The 20,552-nt window shown below is 40.1% G+C and overlaps 1 protein-coding gene across 1 annotated transcript in view; it reads right to left on the bottom strand.

The window, feature by feature from the left end:
• Positions 1 to 643: 643 nt before the first annotated feature.
• Positions 644 to 20,552, bottom strand: part of LOC141571075 (protein POLR1D) — a 40,003-nt gene continuing 20,094 nt past the window's right edge. The window contains exons 2-3 of the mRNA XM_074330060.1: positions 16,434 to 16,508; positions 644 to 1,775 (exon numbers count right to left, since the gene is read on the bottom strand). Coding sequence (XP_074186161.1) covers positions 1,508 to 1,775; positions 16,434 to 16,508 — 343 coding nt within the window. The 3' untranslated portion in view covers positions 644 to 1,507. The remainder of the gene's footprint in view (positions 1,776 to 16,433; positions 16,509 to 20,552) is intronic.

Here is a 20,552-nt window from a genome sequence, read left to right as displayed (position 1 = left end):
TTAATTATAATAAGAATTAAAGAAACCTTCATGACTCTATGCTATTTCTAATAAATATTTAAATACAAAACATTTCCAATTTAGCACAAATAATATAGGCTAATGCATAACTAGATTTGGATAAGTCACCTGAACCAAGTTATTTCGTTTGTGTGTTTTGACAGTGACAGGATGAGACCCTGGGGGCTTGCGTGGGAGGAGAAGGGGTGGATTGAGCCAGAGCGCTGTGGGCTTGTCACTCCCGAGCTTGTAGCTCCACACAGACTGAGGGTGTGGCAGAGCAGTTTGGTGGTGGGGATCGATACAGTCTATTCTGGTTTCTCTATAAACACCCCAGAGCAAACTTTTCGGATGTGCTCCTTTCTAGTTTTTAGAAAGGGCTTTCTTGGCTGCCAGGAAGCAGGGAGCGGGGCTGTGGCAGAGTGATTATCTGGGAGCAGCCAGGCATAAGCTCGAAGCTTTGGAAAACTGGGGAGAGGGCAAAGAGTGACAGATTCTTCTTCCTTTTGTGGACGGGGGAAGAGGGTGCTTGGTGACATTTTCCTGTATGAAAGGAAGAATACAGTTTGAAAAGTTTGTAATTGTATGTTAAAACAGATTCACGCAGAGACTGTAAAAAAAAAGAAACCACAAAAACAAAACAGCCTTGTAAACACATTTTTATTTAAAATTAAGATTTCTTAAACAATTATACTAAGAGTGGTATTATAGGCCTTTTGCTAAATAAGACATAGCATTAAAATAATTATGCTCATTTTAATTTTGGGGGGTTCTTTTAAAAGCACCACTTAAAACTTACATAGTCAAAAAAATTAAGTATAGAAAAATTGTTCTAACTGAGGAATACGTCTGAGATTGCACAAGGAACAACAGAATCATTTTCAACCTCTGCGCATTGACACAGAGCACTAAATTCCAAGCCATTTTGAGAATTTCCCATATTGTTCACTGAAAGGAAAACAAAGACAGAGTTATGAAAGAGTTCCTTGGTAGATTTCTAGCCCTTGGAAGGCTACAACTTTTCTGAAATATGATTACTGGCCAGGCGATTTCTAAATTTTAAGTTTGTCACCCAAAAAGGTAAAGTATAGGATTTATAAGTATTTCATTTTTGGAGAAATTTTGAGAAATGACCACATGTGCAGCACATCAAAAAAACTGCAACTAGTTTTTACAATCTCTGAAAACCTTTACATTCTAAATGTATTTTGAAACCAACTTCTAAACAAGACAGAATAGAAACAATACATATGTTATACCACTGCTGAAGTAGCTTAAACCTGCCAACACATCTTCAGAGCAAGTCTCTTTATACTAATTTCCCTGGAGAGTTTCTAGGTCATTTTCTGCGTGTTTCATAACAAAGGACCTACTATACAAAAATCACTCTTAGATGTTTGCTCTGCCAACTCAAGGCCTGTCCCTGATAACCCTCTCTATACAGCCCCAGTCCCAGAAATAACAGCACTCGTGGCTGGGGACAGTCTTGCTCCCTCTCCGTCCTGCCTCATCGCTTGTTTGACCGCTTTTCGTACTTGTCCTGGCTGCTCCGCTCCCTCGGTGGAGAATGACGGGCTGTGCCTCGGGCTCGGAAGCCATGCTTGTAAGGGTGGGCTCTGTGCTTCTTCCGGTTTTCTTCTTTCTGGTTCTGGCTTTCCTCAGGTTCCTTATCGCCCTCTTTTTGTTCAGGGTCTTGCTCTTTATGGGAGGGCAGTGTATTCTTAATTGTGTTAATTAGAAATCTTTTATTTGTGCTAGCAAGAGGACACTTCATCCTGAGGGGGAAAGAAAACAATCACAAATCAAACAGCAGACTCCAGAGCTAAACCCGTGAGCATGGCCGCTGCCAAAGAATTCTTCGTCCACAGAACCAAGTTTCTGAACTGGTTCAGCTTTCCTTGCATGCCACCTAGTGTAAACTGAGAGTACAAGGGGGGAACGCAAGGCACTGGGAATCCCTGAGGTGGGCTGGCTGGACCTCATCTGAACACTTTCGCCCTTTCTTCTCCATTGGGGCTAACTTTTCTACAGCCATGTACATACAGGTTCTGACCACAACACATGAACTGAGTCATTTCACATTTTCTCCTTAAACAATGAACGCCTGAATTGACTATAATCTGCATTTCAAGTGAAACATATTGCGGCTTGTTTTAATTACCGAGAAGTAAAAATAAGTCCCTCTCCAGGAAACAAAAAAGTATATCCTGCTACATCTTGAATACTGGAGCTAAACGATCTATTCTAGAAATAAAAATTGTCTAAAGAATCTATAAAAATATCATAATCACCTCTGCCTTTCAACAACCCCTCCCACTTTCTATTTCAGGCCTCGTCTCTGCTCTGCTGGGGAGAATTGTACACACATCCACCTCGGCATAAATTTCTGTGCAGTGTGTATTTAAGCAACTTCATGATTCAAGGTTACCCAGTAGGGAGGATGCAACTAATTAAACTGTTAATTAACATGCTGAGTGATACTTACATACCACAATATTTGTTTGATTTTTCACATGCAGCAAATCCTTCATTTTGGAAAAGAAAACCCCATATAAATGAGAACCTGAATATTTTCTTTGGCCTTGAGCGGTTTGCCACACGATGGGCTAATGTTAGGTGGATACATGTTTTTCAGGATGGCTGGTAGTAAACAAAATGGACGTCGGATTCTATAATCTCCATCTCTATATCAAACTTTGATTCAAAGAGAACCCCACAAATACTCCCACCCAATCACCCCACCAGCACCCCACATAGTATTTTGCAGTGCAGTCCAGTGTCAGTGAATGTAGGCATTTATCAGCCCAGGTCACTTGTATGGAGGTCAGAACACGGCAGGCAACCAGAATGGCATTGAGTCTGGAAGTGAAAGGAGAAGAAAAGAAAATGTCTCCTGCTGCAAACAAGCAGCTCCTGAGCCTGCACGGGCAGAAGCAACACTTGAGAAGAACCAACATGGTGTACAGGCGCTGGGCGCAGCTCACAGCCAGGCCAGGAAAAGGGATGGGAACGAGCTAGAAGGAGGAGGAAGAGGATGAGAGAAAGGACAGTGGAGTGCAGTAGAAGCAGTGGGAACATCTAGAGGTGGGGACGGCACTGGGGTTTGGAAGGGTTTATTTTAGCACTGGAGTTTGGAGGCTACAGTGAATGAGGGAGACGCAAAGAAAAAAGGCAAGAATGAAAAGCAAAGAAAAACAGGCCTGCGTGTGCTAAGGGGACAGCAGTGCACCAGCGTCATGCTCCCTCAGCCGCCCCACGGCGAAGCCATGCAGCCTCCCGGAGGTGCCTCAGCCCAGGGGAACGCGTGACAGGATGGGCCGGGTTCCTACTTCAGTCAGTAGGGACCCCAGGGTTCAGGCACGGCTTTGCTGAAGACACCTGAACCATCGCAGTTGCAAACTCAGCACAGATGCAGAAGAGTCCACCACAGCGGCATGGCAGGAAAATGTAAGACGCCAGAGTGCCCGCTCTGCCCACGGTGGCCGTGCTTGCTGAAGGAGAAAAATCCTCTTTATGAATCAATGGACCACACACATCTCTGTATCCTGCTGGATACAGAAGGCTAGGAACAGGCAGCGACAGGAGAATTTGGGGATATTTTCACTGGAGTGGACCATCTCAGTGTTGGTAAAAAGTCAGTCAGTTCTTCTCCGGATTAAACAAACAAGGAAAAGTGATTATTGCCAGATGGGACAATAATCTAGGATCTTAAAACAAAGCCTTTGTAACTCCTGGGGACTCCCACTATTTTTGCTATCTCCCAGGTCAGATCATTTGGACATCACTAGCTTAACCAAAAACAACGCTCTTCTTTTGCTAGAGAAAGGCGGGGTTCATGCTGAGAGTGACGGCTGTGTCAGAGGACACGCTTCCTAGTCTCGGCAGAGTGGCCAAAAGAGCGAGTCACACAATGAGATGCTTTTCCTGACTAGCCATGAGAAAACTGGCGTTTGCATCTCTTTTTTACATCAAAGACGGCATTTGTAATGTTGGTTGTGCCTAGCATTCTACTCAAGGTGAATAGTCAAGGATGGCTTGGAGAGAACTGGTTTACTCGAGGGGGGAAGTGAGGAGGCTTTGGAAGTGACTTCTCCCAAACATGCCAAAGCACATTTTAGAAACGATGACGAGTGCTCATTCGTAAGCTATTAACAAACAAGGCAGGGCAATGAGACAAGGAGGGTGGTCACAAGCAGATGTGCAGGTACTGTAATAAATGCTTCTGGATAAAGAAATGATAAAATCTGCATGGAATATGTCAGACTATAAAGAGAGGAACAACCGCTGATCTGGAGGAAGTCCATGGGGAGAGAGCAGCTCTGGCCTTCAAAGTGGTAATGAATTTTGCCGACTCTCACAGCCAGTTGTCTCACTGCTATGAACACGTGCAACACGGTGTCCTGGCTGAGCACAAGTGCCCTGGGCTCATACCATCTATCAGACTGAACGCGAGGCACGTTACACAACCTCCCTGTTGTTGCTTATCAGTTAAATGGGGATAATAATAGTGGCTCTTTTAAAGGGCTGCATGCAGATAAAATGAGAACATGTCAAGTGCTTAGAATAATACCTGATATGTAATAAGCACTTAGTAAATGCTAGCTTTGGTGCATAGCCTCGCCCTACTGCGGAATTAGCTGTGTGACCATGGGAAAGTTACTTAACTCCTCTGAGCATCAGTAAACAGGAGCCAGAAGTACTTGCTCTTCCCCATTTGTAAATGGGAGTCATGAAATATTTACCTTATCAACCTATTGTGAGGATTTAATGACACAATGCAGAAAGCACTTAGCACAGTGCCTGCCATATAGTAAATCTTCAATACCCGTTCCCTATGGCTCTATGCTAGTTTCTTATCCACATTCCAAAATTGAAAACCGTGTGCTCTTTATGAACCACAACTCATTTGGCAGCAAAAGTCTGAACTAACCCGACACTGGGGCTATTTATACCGAGTCTTTGTCCAATGTAGGGCTGGCACCCGCATGTCTTGCTGAAGACATGCTAATGTGTTGGGCAAGGGCCACTGGGGTGCTTGGGTCCCTGCTGAAGTGTGGAAATGTCCAAATTTAGAAGCTAATCTGCATGCAAGGGTTTTAAGCAAGGGACTATGGACCTACATTATTATTATTACTATTATTATTCACTCCCTATTCATGAAAAAAGAATACATATAGCACTCAAATAAGTTAATACACCAGGCATTTTTCCATGATGGCAAACTCAAGCAACCATCCCAGAATCGCAAATCACCCTGGATAAGAAGCTAATCAAGAATAAGAGTAGAATATCTGACGTTTCTCAATGAGAAAAATATTTAAAAAAGAAAAAAATTGAGCCATCAAGAAAAAGTTCATGAGACATTTTATAGAAATTTTCATAAAAACGGTTACAAGTTTTGGTGGGGCAGCCGGTTGCTTAGTCGTTAGAGCACAGCACTCATAACACCAAAGTCGCCAGTTCGATTCCCACATGGGCCACTGAGAAGCAACGGCTTGAGCTTGGAGCTGAGCTGCGCCCCCCACAACTAGGTTGAAAACAACGATTTGACATGGAGGTTATGGGTCCTGGAAAAACACACTGTTCCCCAATACTCCCCAATAAAAATTTTAAAAAAGGAAAGTTTTGGTACTTAAAATGGTTAGACTTCTATTCTGGAAATTTCACTTTCCAGGCTATCTCAATTCTTCATGGATAGCTGAGTAAGGGAAACTGGGTGTTACCTCTGACCTTGTAACTTGCATTTCTGTAAACTCTGTTCACAGATGGTCCTCAGGTATAAAACTAAAGGTTGAAGTACGTAGGCGGTTTCCAAGGTCCCTTCCAGATTTAGCATGTGTTCCATATGTCCACCCTTCAGAAAATTACTCTCTTCTCATTTATCACGTTAGGATATTACTTCATTTCATTTATCTCTCTGTTGTTTTGTTTCTTTGCTCTTTCTTAGTGTCATTTTTTCTGTATTTGAGATGACATGACAAGCTAGCATCAGATGCTCAACCGTTCGACAGCCTATTTCACACCAGCACTGAGGTAAAACCCTGAGCCCTGCGGTCAGGGTACAGGCCGTGGCCACTCGATGTGTCTGCTCTGCCTTCGTCACTGGCTGTGCCCAAAGGTGTGCTGGGAGCGGGCCGGAGAAGGCCCCAGGACGAGCCGGACGCTTTCCTGTCTGTAGCTCTGACCCACCCAAAGTCGACTTTCTCACCCCACCTAGTTATTTTTATTTGGGGTTTATTTCTGGTTTTGAAAGTTATACTAGCTCATGTGGGAAGAGCCAGATTTAAGGTGCTAACTACATAAATGGATATAAAACTCTAAATATAATAAGACTGGTTAAAATTGCTTTTGAAAGTACCCACGACGGGCAGAGGGCCTGAATAGACATTTCTCCAGAGGTCACACAAATGGCAAATAGATATATGAAAAGATGCTCAACACCACTAATCATCAGAGAAAAGCAAATCAAAACCACAATGAGATACCACCTGTCAGAATGGCTATCATCAATAAATCAACAAACAAGTGTTAGAGAGGATGTGGAGAGAAGGGAACCCTCATGCACTGTTGGTGGGATTGCAAATTGGGCAACCACTATGGAAAACACTATGGAGGTTCCTCAAAAAAACTAAAAATAGAACTATCTTATGACCCAGCAATTCCACTCCTGGATATTTATCCAAAGAAATCTAAAACATTGATTCAAAAAGATATATACACCCTTATGTTCACTGCAGTGCTATTCACAATAGCCAAGATATAGAAACAACCGAAATGGCTATCAATAGGCGACTGGATAAAGAAATTGTGGTACATATATACAATGGAGTATTACTCTGCCATAAAAAGGAATGCAATCTCACCATCTGCGACAAATGGATGGACTTAGAGGGTATTATGCTAAGTGAAGTAAGTCAGACAGTGAAAGACAAATACCATATGCTCTCACTTATATGTGGGATCTAAAGAACAAATAAAAATGAACAACAAAGGAGTGCATAGTTCATGATTTCATTTATATATAATTCTTTAAAAATGCTAACTAATCTATAGTGACAGAAAGTCAGTGGCTGCCGGGGTGGGAGAAAGGGCTTATCAGTGCTCTCAATAGAGTCAGTGGTGATGTATATGCTTACGATCTTGCTTGTGTTGTTGGTTTCCTGAGTGTATAGGTATCAGAAGTTACCATGTGCACCTAACATGTGCAGCTTATATTTTGTCATTTATACCCCAACAAAGCTTTTAAAAAGAAGAAAGTACCACGACAGCACTGAAGATCAAGCATTCCATGTATGTTAACACTTACAAGTGAAGCAATTCCCTTCACTTTCAAAGCTTCCAGCCCAGCTGTGCTGAAGGGTTCTGTACGTCCCGGGAAAGGCTACACACCCCGCGAGAGGCGGATTTCTAGAGAATCCACCATTGGAGAGACGAAGACTGATCGAGGAGAGGTTTGTAAAGCTTGTAAGCTTTTCATCCTTTTTTTTTTTTTTTTTGAGTAGGCACACTATATAACATAATTTGCACAAATAAGGCACTTTCTCTCTGTAGTTATCATACTTGACTTATGAGAAACAGTAAACGGTAAAACAAACCCAGAGATCAAAAATGGGAAGAAAATGTACGTTTTTTTTTCATATTTTAATACTTTTGTCTGTCTACTGCTGAAGCATTGGAGTTAATAATATCTAGCATTCTACAGATTTAGACATGCCACTTCTCGTTTCTAACAGTCTCCTGACTATGCCCAATCAAATAGTGACACCTGACCACTAGCCAATAATCGGGTGGGGGATGGGTGAAAAGGAGAAGGGGAATATAGTTAATAATATTGTGACGAGTTTGCACAGTGACAGACGTTACTAGAATTAATGGGGTGATCACTCTGTAAGGTATAAAAATGTTGAATCACTATATTGTACACCTGAAACCAATAAAACCAATATAAGATTGTATGCCACCTATACTTAAAGAAACAAGTAAAATAAAAGCAAAAAAAATAATGGTGATGCTAATGAACACTTATGAAGCAATCACCCTGTGTCATTACATGACCAATGTCTCCTCATTTCCTTTCGCTGACCGCCATCCGTTTTACAGATGGACAAACGAGGCCGAGCAGCTTGGACTGGAACCAGGCGGTGTGACGCCAGAGCCCCTCCTGCCAGCACTACCCCAGACGGGGCAGGAGGAGCAGAAGACAGACACGCTGCAGTCTAACCAGATGCCAGTGAGGAAAAGAGCCCAGGTGAACAGCCTGCCAGCGACGTGGAGCCCAGGCCAGGCCGGGCATCAGGAGGCAGATCTGCGCGCAGTGTCAAGTCGGCTAAGAGCAGCTGGCTACGCACAAGCCCAAGGACATGGAAAAAGGAGGAGCGAACGCCCCAGACACACTTGACTTAACTTTGAGATCTGGGGAGTACAAGAGGCAGTGGGAAATTAGGTTATTTTCATGGTCAGTGAAATAGAGGCCTTGGGATCATGGAAGCTAGGTTCCGTCAATTGCAGTCGAAACCATTCCTTTATTCTACAGCCAAACCCATCCCCACCCCAGAGGACAGCATTTTACCTTTCATTCTGTGCACACCTGTGCACTCACATGGATGTACGTGTAAAACACCCAGGCAAAGAAGTACAACTACACGCCCAGCGCTCCGTGAAACAGGCTGCTACGTTAAGTCCTGAGGCCATGGTTGACCACAGCGCACTTGGGGGTTTAATGCCGCCTCAACTGCCAGCCCACCCATGCTGCCACAGCGTATCACTGGGCAGCCAAACGCCCCAGCGTGTGGCCACCTGAGAAATTTTCATAGCATATGAACCCTACTGCTAACCAGTTGATCCTTAGTTACTCTGCACACAGTCCTGAGGCCCACGGCAGGTTTTGAATGCACTCTGTCTGTAACGCTCCACCTAAACGTCATGAAAAACGGTCGGCACAGATAGCTGTAATATTTATTTATTTTTACACAACTGTGCCTCCTTCCTATGCGAGGTATTATGCTAGTTCAGGAAGCAAGATAAGCACCAGGCTCTCTGCCTCTATACGATGCTGTTGAGGAGGAACAGAGATGTGGGGAGACGAAGGTCAGAAGCAGATAGGCGCGCAGTGCAGTGCTGGGGTAGGCGACGCTGTATCCTTGGCCTCCTGCTCCCTGAGCAGCACAAGGCATTCACACAGCTTTATGATCCAACAGTAACACATTCCAGGCTCTCAGAGGCACTTTCTGAACCGGATAGGAAAGGAATGTGGGAAGCAGGGGCAGGAAGCACCGGGGATGCTCTGCATGCTGACAGACGACAATCCACAGAAGAGGTAGTACACAGTGTGAGGATTAAGCTAGAGATAGGAAGTGGCGTTGGCTAGCCAGCCTTCGGGAACCTCTGCAGGCCCCAGGTTCGTAAACTATAAAGGAAAGGCTTTGGATCTCTGTGCCCTGAAGTACTGCCAAGAGCCTCAGATTGCGTCACTCTGAAATCTGAGCCCTTCCTTCCCTTCCCGCTGCTTCCAGCCAATGCACTGTGCTCACCTGCTCACCTGTCCCTTTCCACCAGTGGGTGAACAGCTTTCACCACCAGGACAGTGCCTTCCTTACTGCCGCCTGGGCCTGGCCTCTTACTACCTACTGGTGCTCAGCAAATATTCGGATAGTAAAAAACCACATGCCTTGTTAAAGACTGGAGAAATTATCTGCTTTCCAATAATCAAAAGCTGATGACATAAAAATAGGAGAACAATGTAGGTGATAGACAGTCCTCTTTATTACCAGACTGACCCCACGCCAAAACAGAAAAGCACCCCAAAACGTCATTCCCCTTAAAACAATTGGGTTAAGGAAACTGAAGAATCGTTTTCTGTCAGATTCAATCTATGGAACTTTTTGTACCACTAAAGACAAGCCTTTCCAAGTATAAGGCTGACGTCCGGAAGATACTAGACTCAAAATTATATTGGGCCCTAGGTAAGCTGAAATGAATGTGGCCAGAATAAAAACAGCTTTGTAGACAATGAAGCTGGACACATTTCTGAAGTTTGTGCTTATAAGTTTCCTTAAGTCAACTAAAAAGAAAGCATATGGGCCAATATTTCAGCTACTCCAAAGCCTCGGTCAAGTATACTTCTAAAGAGATTCTTTTGCTGAAATACATTCAAGAATTATATAGCACCAAATGGTCTCTTTCGTTACAAAACACAGCATCCCACTTGCATTTTCTTTAGTTCAGCAATCTTTCTGGCAACGACTCAACTATGTCAATAAGATCATTTTATGGAATATCCAAGAGGAAAGAGTAATGTCACTCACTTTAGTTCTATTTTAAAATTTAAAGCAAATATAAAGGTCCTCTAGATGCTTAGAAAAACAGATCATGGGCCTCCAGAAAGCAACAAGTTATCTAGTTTTTATGGGTCTGTCCAAGGAGGTCCACTCCACGTGACAGAAATGGATGTGGGGACACCCAGGGCTGGACAGTGGGCTATCTGAGTGCAGTCAAGCTGCCTGTCTCGGGAGAGGTGTGGCAACACTCTGCACTCTGCAGAGCAGGTTGCTTTCATTTTAATCAACAGGGATTAGTACAGTGGTTTTCAAATTTGTGTGCACTTTAGAATCACCTGGTATTGTTTAAAAACTCCCAAACTCAGGCCATACCCCAAACTAATCATCTTCGAGGGTGGGAACACAGGCACGAATCTGTGAAAGCTCCCCAGATAATTTCCAATGAGCAGATAAGTTTGGGAACCAATGGATCAGTGGTTAAAGGTTTTTATTCACACACACACACACACACACACACACACATGCACACACACGCACATGCATGTTAGAGCATTTATTTAAACAGAGAGAAAACCAGGTGTTCTCCCAGGCTGAGCACGACGGGGCAGGTGTCCCGGCACCAGGGAGGAGAAGCAAGTCCTGGCTGTCCTTGGGCCACGCCTTTCACAGCGCACATCCTCTAGGGTGTGCTGGTCCGAAAGCTGCCTCGAGGAAAAGTACTTGTGCCCTGGTTTGAATTGCCAGGTGAACTAGCTGGTTATTCATGCGAGTGAGTCAGTCACTTCAAGAAAAATAACTCCCAGTATTCATTGCCAATGGTAAAACTGGAGTTTTCTAGTAAAGAAAATTCAATGCCTGGAAAACTGTGAACTTGACAGGTTTCCAACACTGAAAACAGGTTTCTGATGAGATTAGCACTGATACTTACAAATGTGTTTTTTTAATATTATGTAATGAAAGATGTCAACATTTGGGAGATCTTCATAACCCAGTAAACCACCATTTTCCAGTTGCATGAGTACAAGTTCCAGTTAAAGCGCAAGGCCGGCCAAGGGATTTTATCTTAATTTATGATGAAAAGTTCACATTGTTAAAAAGAAACGACCACTCGAGTTTCCTTGCAAAGTTTCGATGTAGTATTAAAGGAACCATGATTTTCTGAAAAGGCTATTTAAATATTTCTTCCTTTTCCAAGGACATATTTGTGTAAGGTCAGAGTTTCTTCATTTGCTTCAACCAAAATAACATATTACAACACATTGACTATAGAAGCAGATATGAAATTCCAGGTATTTTTTATAAGTTAGACATTAAAGAGGCTTGAAAAAATATTAAGCAATGCCAGTCTATGCTATATATTTTAGCAAATTTAGTTATTTTTATAAAAAAATCACTTACATTAATATGTAATTGGTTTATTATTATTTTAAAATGAGTTAATAAATACTGTAAAAAAATTGCTCAATTTTAATTTATAATACAGTAAATATCAACCCATAGAAACAAAAGTTCTTTGGGGTCCTCCAATAACTTTTAAGACTGTAAAGGATCCTAAGACCAAAAAGTTTGAGGATCATTGTTATAAGACAATTGAAAAAAAAATAGCAATGTCAACAGGAATTCTTGTCTTGTAGACACATGGGAAAATGTAAGTTTCACATCCTGTTCTCCCACGACCTGCCTCTTATAACTCTGGAATGCTTTTCTTTGCCTGCCATCCTTCACTACCTTTTCAACATGCTTCTCCATCCTTTCTGAGTAGAACCTGCCAGTTGTCCCCCAATATCCGTTCTTTCTTTTATAGTAAAAGAACCCCAGATATTTACCTGGCACATGACTGCCTGGGAAAAACTAGACTAAATTCCTGGCCTTGTAGCTAGGTGTAGACATGAAACTAAGTTGTGGCCAATGGAATCTATGTAGAGATAGTGTATACTACTTCTAGGAAGTATCCTTAAAGAGAGGGGGCAGGCCCACCTTCTCCTCTTCTTCCTGTCTGCTAACTGAAATGTCGATTTAATGGCTGCTACTATATTAGACCATGTGGAAAAAGAATCACACCCTATGGTGGGAGATTTGGAAAACTGGAAGGAACCTGGAACTGGAAGGAATCCTAGCTAACTTTCTGCGAACCTAACTGATATGATGCCCAAAGAGTACATCAACACTCCCATAAATCTCAAGATGGCTTGCGCATATGGAAACGTTCCCTGGGGGACACAGAGCTGACACTAATAAACTTCTACTATCACAAAGTTCTACAAGGACAATAAGTGGCACGAAGGTGGTCAGAACGAATGACTTCCATCTGGAGAGCTGCCTAGAGACAACTGATCTTGGACACTCGTCACATAAGAGGAACCCTTACTGATTATTTTCTTAGTCCCGTGTCAAGTCTTCGGAGTTTATGATTTAGTTCTATGCTGATTCTTTAGATTAGACCAATGACTATTGTTAACCTGATCAAGATCCTGCCTCACACTGATAACCAAAGCAGCCCACCCCTAACAAAGTCTGTGCTAACGTGATGCCTATTTGTGGAGGCCACTGATTTTTTGTGAAGGACAGAGGAGGGCTGGAAAGAAGATAAAGGGCAGATTTAACTAACAATCACTAATGGACTGCTCCATGCCAGGAACCGTGCTGAGTGTTTTTATACATATTATCTCACCAAAGTTTTACAACCATCCTTTCAGGAGGTAGGTATTTTTTGAATCTACGATGATTACATGTATGTTACATACAGACTGACTCACACTGGAGTACTTCATTTTATTATATCACTTAATTCACAAATACATCAAAATGAATTTCTAAAATGTAAGAACTTTTTAAAAATAAAATAACAGCAATACCATTATCACATGTAAAAAAATAATCAACATTAATTCCTTAATATTGTCAAACCCGCAACTGTTAGTATGGATAAGGATCGTAACACGGTATGCTGCGGTTGCTGTGTCTCAAACCTATTAATTCATAGGATACTCCTTTTCCTTCCTTCCTCCTTACAATTCATTTGTTAAAGAAACTGGGTTGTTTGTCCTGTAGAATTCCCCAAGTTTTGGGTTTTTGTGAGTTTTATCCCTGTAGTGTCCTTTAACATGTTCCTCTGCCCTCTGTATTTCCTGCAAACTAGAAGTTCTAACTGAAGACTTGATCAGATTTGAGTTCAATTTTTTGACCAGGATGCGTTACAAGTGGCGGTTTGCTTCTCCTCTCGCCTCTTTTTGTGGTGCCCAGATTGACCAAGAGAGCAGGTGCTGTCAGCCTGACCCCGTCACCAGCCAGCACCTTTTCATCTGATAGACGTGGCAGCCACTGATGCTCTTTACTTAGATTCAGTCTGTCATTAGGGATGGTAAAATGGTGACACTCTTTTTTTTAAATCAGGTTTACAGAGATATTTTATACAGAATAAAATTTATCCTTTTAAGTAGTGTTATGAGTCTTGACAAATGTATGAAGTCATGTAATTGTCACAGAAATCAAGATATAGAACATTTCCACGACCCAAAAAAGTTCTGCAGTAAATCCCTTCCTTCCTCCCCACCTCCTGCAACCCAGTGATCTGTTTTCTGTCCTTACGGTTTGGGCTTTTTAAAAATGTCCTATAAATGGAATCTTACACTGTGCAATGTTTTGTGTCTGGCTTCTTTCACTTAGCACAATGCTTTAGAGATTTATCCATGCAATGAGTACCAGTAGTTCTTTTTCTTTTTATTGAGTAGTTTTGAATGTGTGGATATAACACAATTTGTGTATCCACTCATCAATCGATGGACATTTGGGCTGTTACCAGTTTTGAGCTATCTTGAATAAAACTGCTATGAACATTACTGTACAGGTTTTTGTGTGAGCTTAAGTTTTCAATTCTCTGGTAATTGGTTAGAATAATTCTGTATGTATGTAAGAAACTGTCAGCTGTTTTTCAAAGTGGTTGTACTGATTTCACATTTCCACCAACTAGTTGTTGCACACCCTCATCTTTATTTGGTACTGTCAGTTTTTTGTTTTTTATTTTAGACATTCTAGTGCATGCATAGTGTTAACTATGGTTTTAATTTACATTTTCCTAATAACCAATGATTTCAGCATCTCTTCATATGGTAACTGGCCAATCCCATATCATTTTTTGATGAAGCGTTTATCCAAATGTTTTGTCCATTTAAATCAGATTGTCTTCTTACTGAGTTGTTAAGAATTAAATTATGATAAATCTCAATTCTATAATCCCTCAATATTTAACAGTTGTAATTCTATAAGGAATTTTTCTTTTTATCAATTATTTTGTAAACTTGCAGTATAATTTGTACAGGGAACAGGATAAATGCTTGATTCTTCTTCAATATTTACCAGTTTTATTAATGACTTGGTTCCCTAGCATCACCCAAGAAGGGACCACTAAGTTCCTAGTTGTGATTATCATTATGACCTTATGGATTTTCACATTTTACGTATCTCAATAATTATAGCTTTATTCTTTTTCATGATCAAATTAGCCCATCTTTGACTAGTGGGAGCTCTTTCAAGTGGTTCCTGAGTCTTTCCAACACAATTACAAGAGTCTTTGACAATTTTCTTTCTGGCATAATAATAGGATCTTAGAGTGGGGCTGGCCACACTTGATAGTTTCAGAGGGAGGGCCATGCCAGAAAGACCAACATAATTCAGGGTAGGAGTTTTGGGTCATGTGGTCAACATGGAGACGGAACTCAACCATGTGAGTAATCAATCAATCAATCAATCAATCAATCAATCATGTCTAGGTAATGACCCCAACAAAAACTCTGAACACTGAGGTTTGTGGGAGCTTCCCTGGTTGACCATATGCCAAGCGAACTGTCACACACCAATGGGGAAAGGTAATGTATCCTGATTCCACAGCGAGAGGACAGTGGAAGCTTCCAGGGAGAGGACAATGGAAGCTTCCCATTTGGAACCTTCCCAGACTATGCCCTTTATATCTCTTATTTTGGTTGATTTTAATCTGTATCCTTTCCCTGTAATAAACTGTAACTGTTAAGTATAACAGTTTTCTGTGAATTGTATGAGTTCTCCTCACACATTACTGGAGTTGAGGGTAGCTTTGGGAACCCCTTGAACTTGCAGTTGCTATAAGAAGGACAGTCCGGGAGACTGTGACCTCTAACTTGAAAATCTTGGTATCTATTTACAAATATTTACATATTTGCTTTATCCTACTATGTAGTATTTTCAGAATAACAATATTAATATTATTACTAACAATATGATGACTAAAAACAATTTAAGATTTTTTGTAGTTCTTTTTTGTCTTTTGGAAATAAAGTCAAATTTCAGTTCACCTGAAATAGTTCCTCTCTGTGTGGCTACACCATTCATTCACTAAATGGCTTGTTTTATTTTGCTTGATATTTAGGGATTGCTTTTCCCTCTATATATTTAATTTGATTGAACTTTGTTTTATATAAACCATGTGCATGGTTCTAAGAGTCAGATCTACAGAATGAGGTATATTCAGAAGTCTAGCTTCTACTCTTGTCTTATTTTTATATTTTACTTTTTTTATGGCCCACAGTACTTCACTGTAGTAAAATTTAAGTTGTAGATAAGAAATAAAAAATCAGAATATTTTTTGAATGTGAATGCTATTGTTAAATAATGCTTAAAAGAGCAGGCTTGATTCTTAAGGTTAAATCTTCCTTTGTTTATATTACTAAGTTTTAACCAGATCTACTTTATACAGAAACTGTAAAGGTCAACTTTAGTTCTACACAGCTGAATTGTCACATAATCAAAATACAATTAGAATTTCCTAAAGTAAAACTTAATTTACTAATGACTGTAATTAAAACAGAATTCTTAAACAGTGAACACTGATATAACATTACTCTCACACAGGTGCCGTTAGGCACAGTAGTACCTAAGTATCTCTGGGGCATTTGTGAACCAAAGGGATGATAAAACCGTATCAGATATTATCCATATATACCCGCTGCCCATTTCTTCATGTTATTAGAGCTCTTCAGCCTTCAGCCCTCAGCAGTACTATTCTCTACCACTTGTCTTGGGTGATTTCTTCTACATCCGTGGTTTTACATCCCCTAGATGCTGAAGACTTTTCTCTTTAACATATTACTTTCAAATTTTAAGGAAGGTTACTCGAATACTTACCAACCCATAGCTCCCATTGTTTCTGCTCTCGTTTTCCCACGTTTTGCCTCTTTAAGCAGTTCATCTATTGCTTTCCTGATGGGAAAAAAGAAGAAATTTGAGAAGTAGTCACCTCACTAAATACTGAAAATCAATTCATCCCACATATGTGATCTTGGGAAAGGAACAGCTTTTGAAACATAAAATTTCAAAATTGGGGGAGACATTTAAAAAAATTTTTTTTAAATGGTTGATAGTTTTAAACACATTAAAAATTAAAAAGAACGTTTTTATACAAAGGGGAAAAACACTGAAAACAAAACGAAAGACAAAATATATCCATATTAAAAATGTTCAAATGCACTATTATTCTAAGAAATACTGATTCACTAACCCAACAAAGATGAACCTATTTTTGCTCATCAGTTGGTGAGGGAGTAGAGAATGGATATTCTTTTCTCTACTAATGAGGACTGAAATTGATATTTTCACATGACAAAGAGCCTTAAAAATAATGCATACCTGTTCACCTAAAAATTCCATTTTATCCTAAGAAAATGTTCAAATAAGTATGCAAAACTGTATGTACAAGGATACTCATTAAACTTGTTAACAAGAATAGAAAACTTAAATGTTTACTAAAAAAGGATTGGTTAAATAAATCATGGTACATCCACATAGCAGATTAGGCAGTCACTAAAAATGAACACGAATACGTGGCACAGAAAGACATTTACAACATATTTAGTACATAAAGCTGGGTACAAAGCAGTGTGTGTAGGAAAATTTTACTGTAAATTTTATACATGTATATATTGTAGAGGAAAACATTTGGAGGGGTGTTATCAAAATGTTAAGATGAGCTTTTGGGTGATTTTTACTTTTTAGTTTGCTTCTCTGAATTGTCTATTTTTTCCAAAGTGAATCTGTATCATTCGTGTAATCTTAGAAAGAGATTTAAAAAAACCAGAAAACGTATTTATCAACCATATTCTGAGGCTTTACTATATCTGAGATACTGTGCAAGGTGCTGTGTGTAGTTTAAAAGGAAGATGGTCATCTCTGACTTTAATATTACTCCTGACATGTGAATATAATAATAAGGCTAAGAAAAAAGAGGTCTAAAGGTGCAAACAAATATAGCCAGCCCAAAGACAGAACTATAAATCTAATCAGAATGTTTTGAAACTGAATAATTATATATTGATTCTAAGAACATTTAATTATACTGTTATAGTACTACTATAGATTCTACTTACATAAGTCTCAAAAGATGTTAACATTTTGTTAGTTTATGAGAAAGTTTTATTTTATACTGATTTTTATTTTAACAAAGCATGCACATAGCTTAAAAAGACAAATATTACTTCAATGTTGATAATAAAATACAGCAGTCTTCCCTATAATAAAAGCATCACCCTTCCCTACCAACCAAAAATACCAATTTTCAACTGTTTATCTGTTTCTCCTGGAATTACTTCCATATTTCTAAAAGTATGCATTCAAACTACCATATTTTGCCATGTATAATGTGCACTTTTTTGCCCAAATTTGTGAGGGAAAAATAAAGATGCACATTATACATGGTAGTCCTAATTCTGTATCTATATGTTTTTAATTCCTTTATTTATGCTTATGAGTTAAAGGTGTAACTCTAGAAATAAATAACGATATCATATGCAAAATACCCTAGAATACGATAATCAATTAACGATGAACTTGCAACTACGAAGAGTTCTCGGCCTTCTGTGATGCGTAAATATCGTAAATTTATTACCGGTACACAAAATTCCTTGTACCTTATATCTGTTCTTGTGTTTTGTAATTATTTGTTACATAAAATTATGTACCATAATACGTTAAAAAATAAATGCTAAAATTCCTTTTTAATACAAAAAATAAGTACCTAAACAAATAAAAATTTAAATTAAAAAATTAAAACGAAAGATTTTTTCCCCCTGAAAGTTTGGGCCAAAAACGTGGGTGTGCATTATACATGGGAGGGCATTATACACGGCAAAATCCAGTATTTCATTACCATCTTAATCTTCAACAAACATATCTGGCTATTTTTCTATAACTTACACATTTCTAAATAAACTCCTATTAATAGGGAGATCTTTAAAAAAATGCCTTTTCAGCTAACTCAGCAGCCTGATCCTTTCTGATCCATCCTGGGATGGCCGGCTGACAGGGTCAATGAAGAACGGAAACACTAAGTAACCTGCGCATTCCCCCCTCCCCACTTGCTCAAATGGATTGTGTTCCCCAGCACAGCCTCATAGATAAGTACAACTGATTACCAAGCATCCTCCTTCCACTTCTTTAAAATAGTAATACATCCTATTGATGTGACCTGAGGGCTTTGTCTCATACATTATTTCATGAAAAATTTACGGCATCCAGCTCCAAAACAGAGATCCTTTTGCACCCTTTTGTACTTTGCAAGTGCAAAAAAACCCAAAGGGTTAAAATATTCCAAATGTACCCCCTGCCTATGTACCCCCATACCATCAATACTGTGGTGGTTTCCAAATAAATACAGATAATCAATCGTACTTGGATCTACCCCTGTGCTCTCTCTCCTCCTGACAACAGGAACAGTTAAAAATCATCCGGGAAAACCTTGTTTGGGCAGTTCCCCAATATGAACAAACTATGTGTCAGTTACAAATAAACTAGAATGCATTCCCCCATCAAAACTGTGTTAAAATGTTTGCCTACTTTCTAGACCAGCCTACAAAAGCCAGTTTGTGTCATCATACAGCTGAAATGCTGTACATCTGCAGGAAACCTGACCACATATTCTAGGTACCATCAAGAGCTATGAAGGTTGACACTGCTTCTTTTGCAGTTTTGATTTCACTTCAAACTATCTCTAGCACAGTCATTACTTTCAACAGCCAAGATTAAGGAGACCTTCTGCTTTACAACTGCAACGGAAGAGAAAAGAAGGTGTCTGTATGAGAAAGACTGCCTGGGGTGAAACGCAATTCACCAGCATTGAAAGGTGGTCCAGGGTGAGGCTCAGAGTGTGTGGGGAAGGCAGTCAGTCAGCCGGTCTTCACGGTTAAGTACACAGCACACCTGGGACCCCACACCGATGGCTGGGGTTGGTTGGGCACAAGCTGCAGATTTGTAATTGGTCTGACTGACTTGCCCAAGGTATTCTTGCTAATTGTCAGAGGAGGAACAAAAACAAAAGGACCCATGTTTATGGCTACACATCTTCTGATCTTTCTATTATACTTCCTATCTTCCCCACAAGCACCTGCACAGCATGTCCTGAAAAAGACCTTTTCTCTCTATCATCAAAAGGCAAAGATAAAATAAATATATATAAAAAACAACAGAGAGAGACCTAACAGAGCTGCCACGCATTCAGAGAGAGCTGGGTGACACGCTGACCCTGAGGGGTGGAAGGAATGAGGACTGCTGGCTGTTGGGTCCTAAGAATGTGGAGCGCTTGCTGCCTCCCACTCCAAGTTCTCCTGCAGAGGCTCCTGCCCAGCTTTACTTCCAAACAGGAAAACAATTCCCAGCAATCATGTATTCTCTCCTCAAAACAACAACATCAACTTCAAAATTAAGGGGGAAAAAATAGCAAGTCAGGTAGTTTTCCTCACTACTGCAGCCTGGAACTCTCGCTGATGAATTCTTGGGTAAAGAGACAGCAAATCCAGTTTTTACTGCATATCATGACAGAGGCTAAATACTTAGGTTAGTCAAGATTACGAAAATCAGCATCATGAAACAAGATGGTTTTTAATGGGATGATGAGACAGAAGTGCAAACTAAAGTGAAAATATAGGAAAAGTCAACAGGAGAATATAGTAAGAACTAAATACACAGAGAATTTGAACAATTAAATATTATTAGACATAAATTTATTTTAGGTACAATAGTTTTTATAGTTAGATCCTTTAAACATCTTAAAGGTTTCTTTGTAAAACAAATTCATTATACTGGAATATAAACTTCAATGCAAACAAGAAGTTCAAGAAAGCCAGGTCATTAAGCATACAGTATTCTGGGCACAGGAACAAACTACAATCAATTTTCAATGGATATGTGTCATCTACAGCCAATTTTCCATCCTAGCCCAGCTTCCTCAGGCCTGCCCATTCATTCCATTAGCCA

The sequence above is a fragment of the Rhinolophus sinicus genome, linkage group LG04 (assembly GCF_036562045.2).
Source record: "Rhinolophus sinicus isolate RSC01 linkage group LG04, ASM3656204v1, whole genome shotgun sequence".
In the NCBI taxonomy this organism is placed as follows: Eukaryota; Metazoa; Chordata; class Mammalia; order Chiroptera; family Rhinolophidae; genus Rhinolophus; species Rhinolophus sinicus.
Note: the sequence above shows the minus strand (reverse complement) of the source record. Positions and strands in the feature narration are given on the sequence as shown.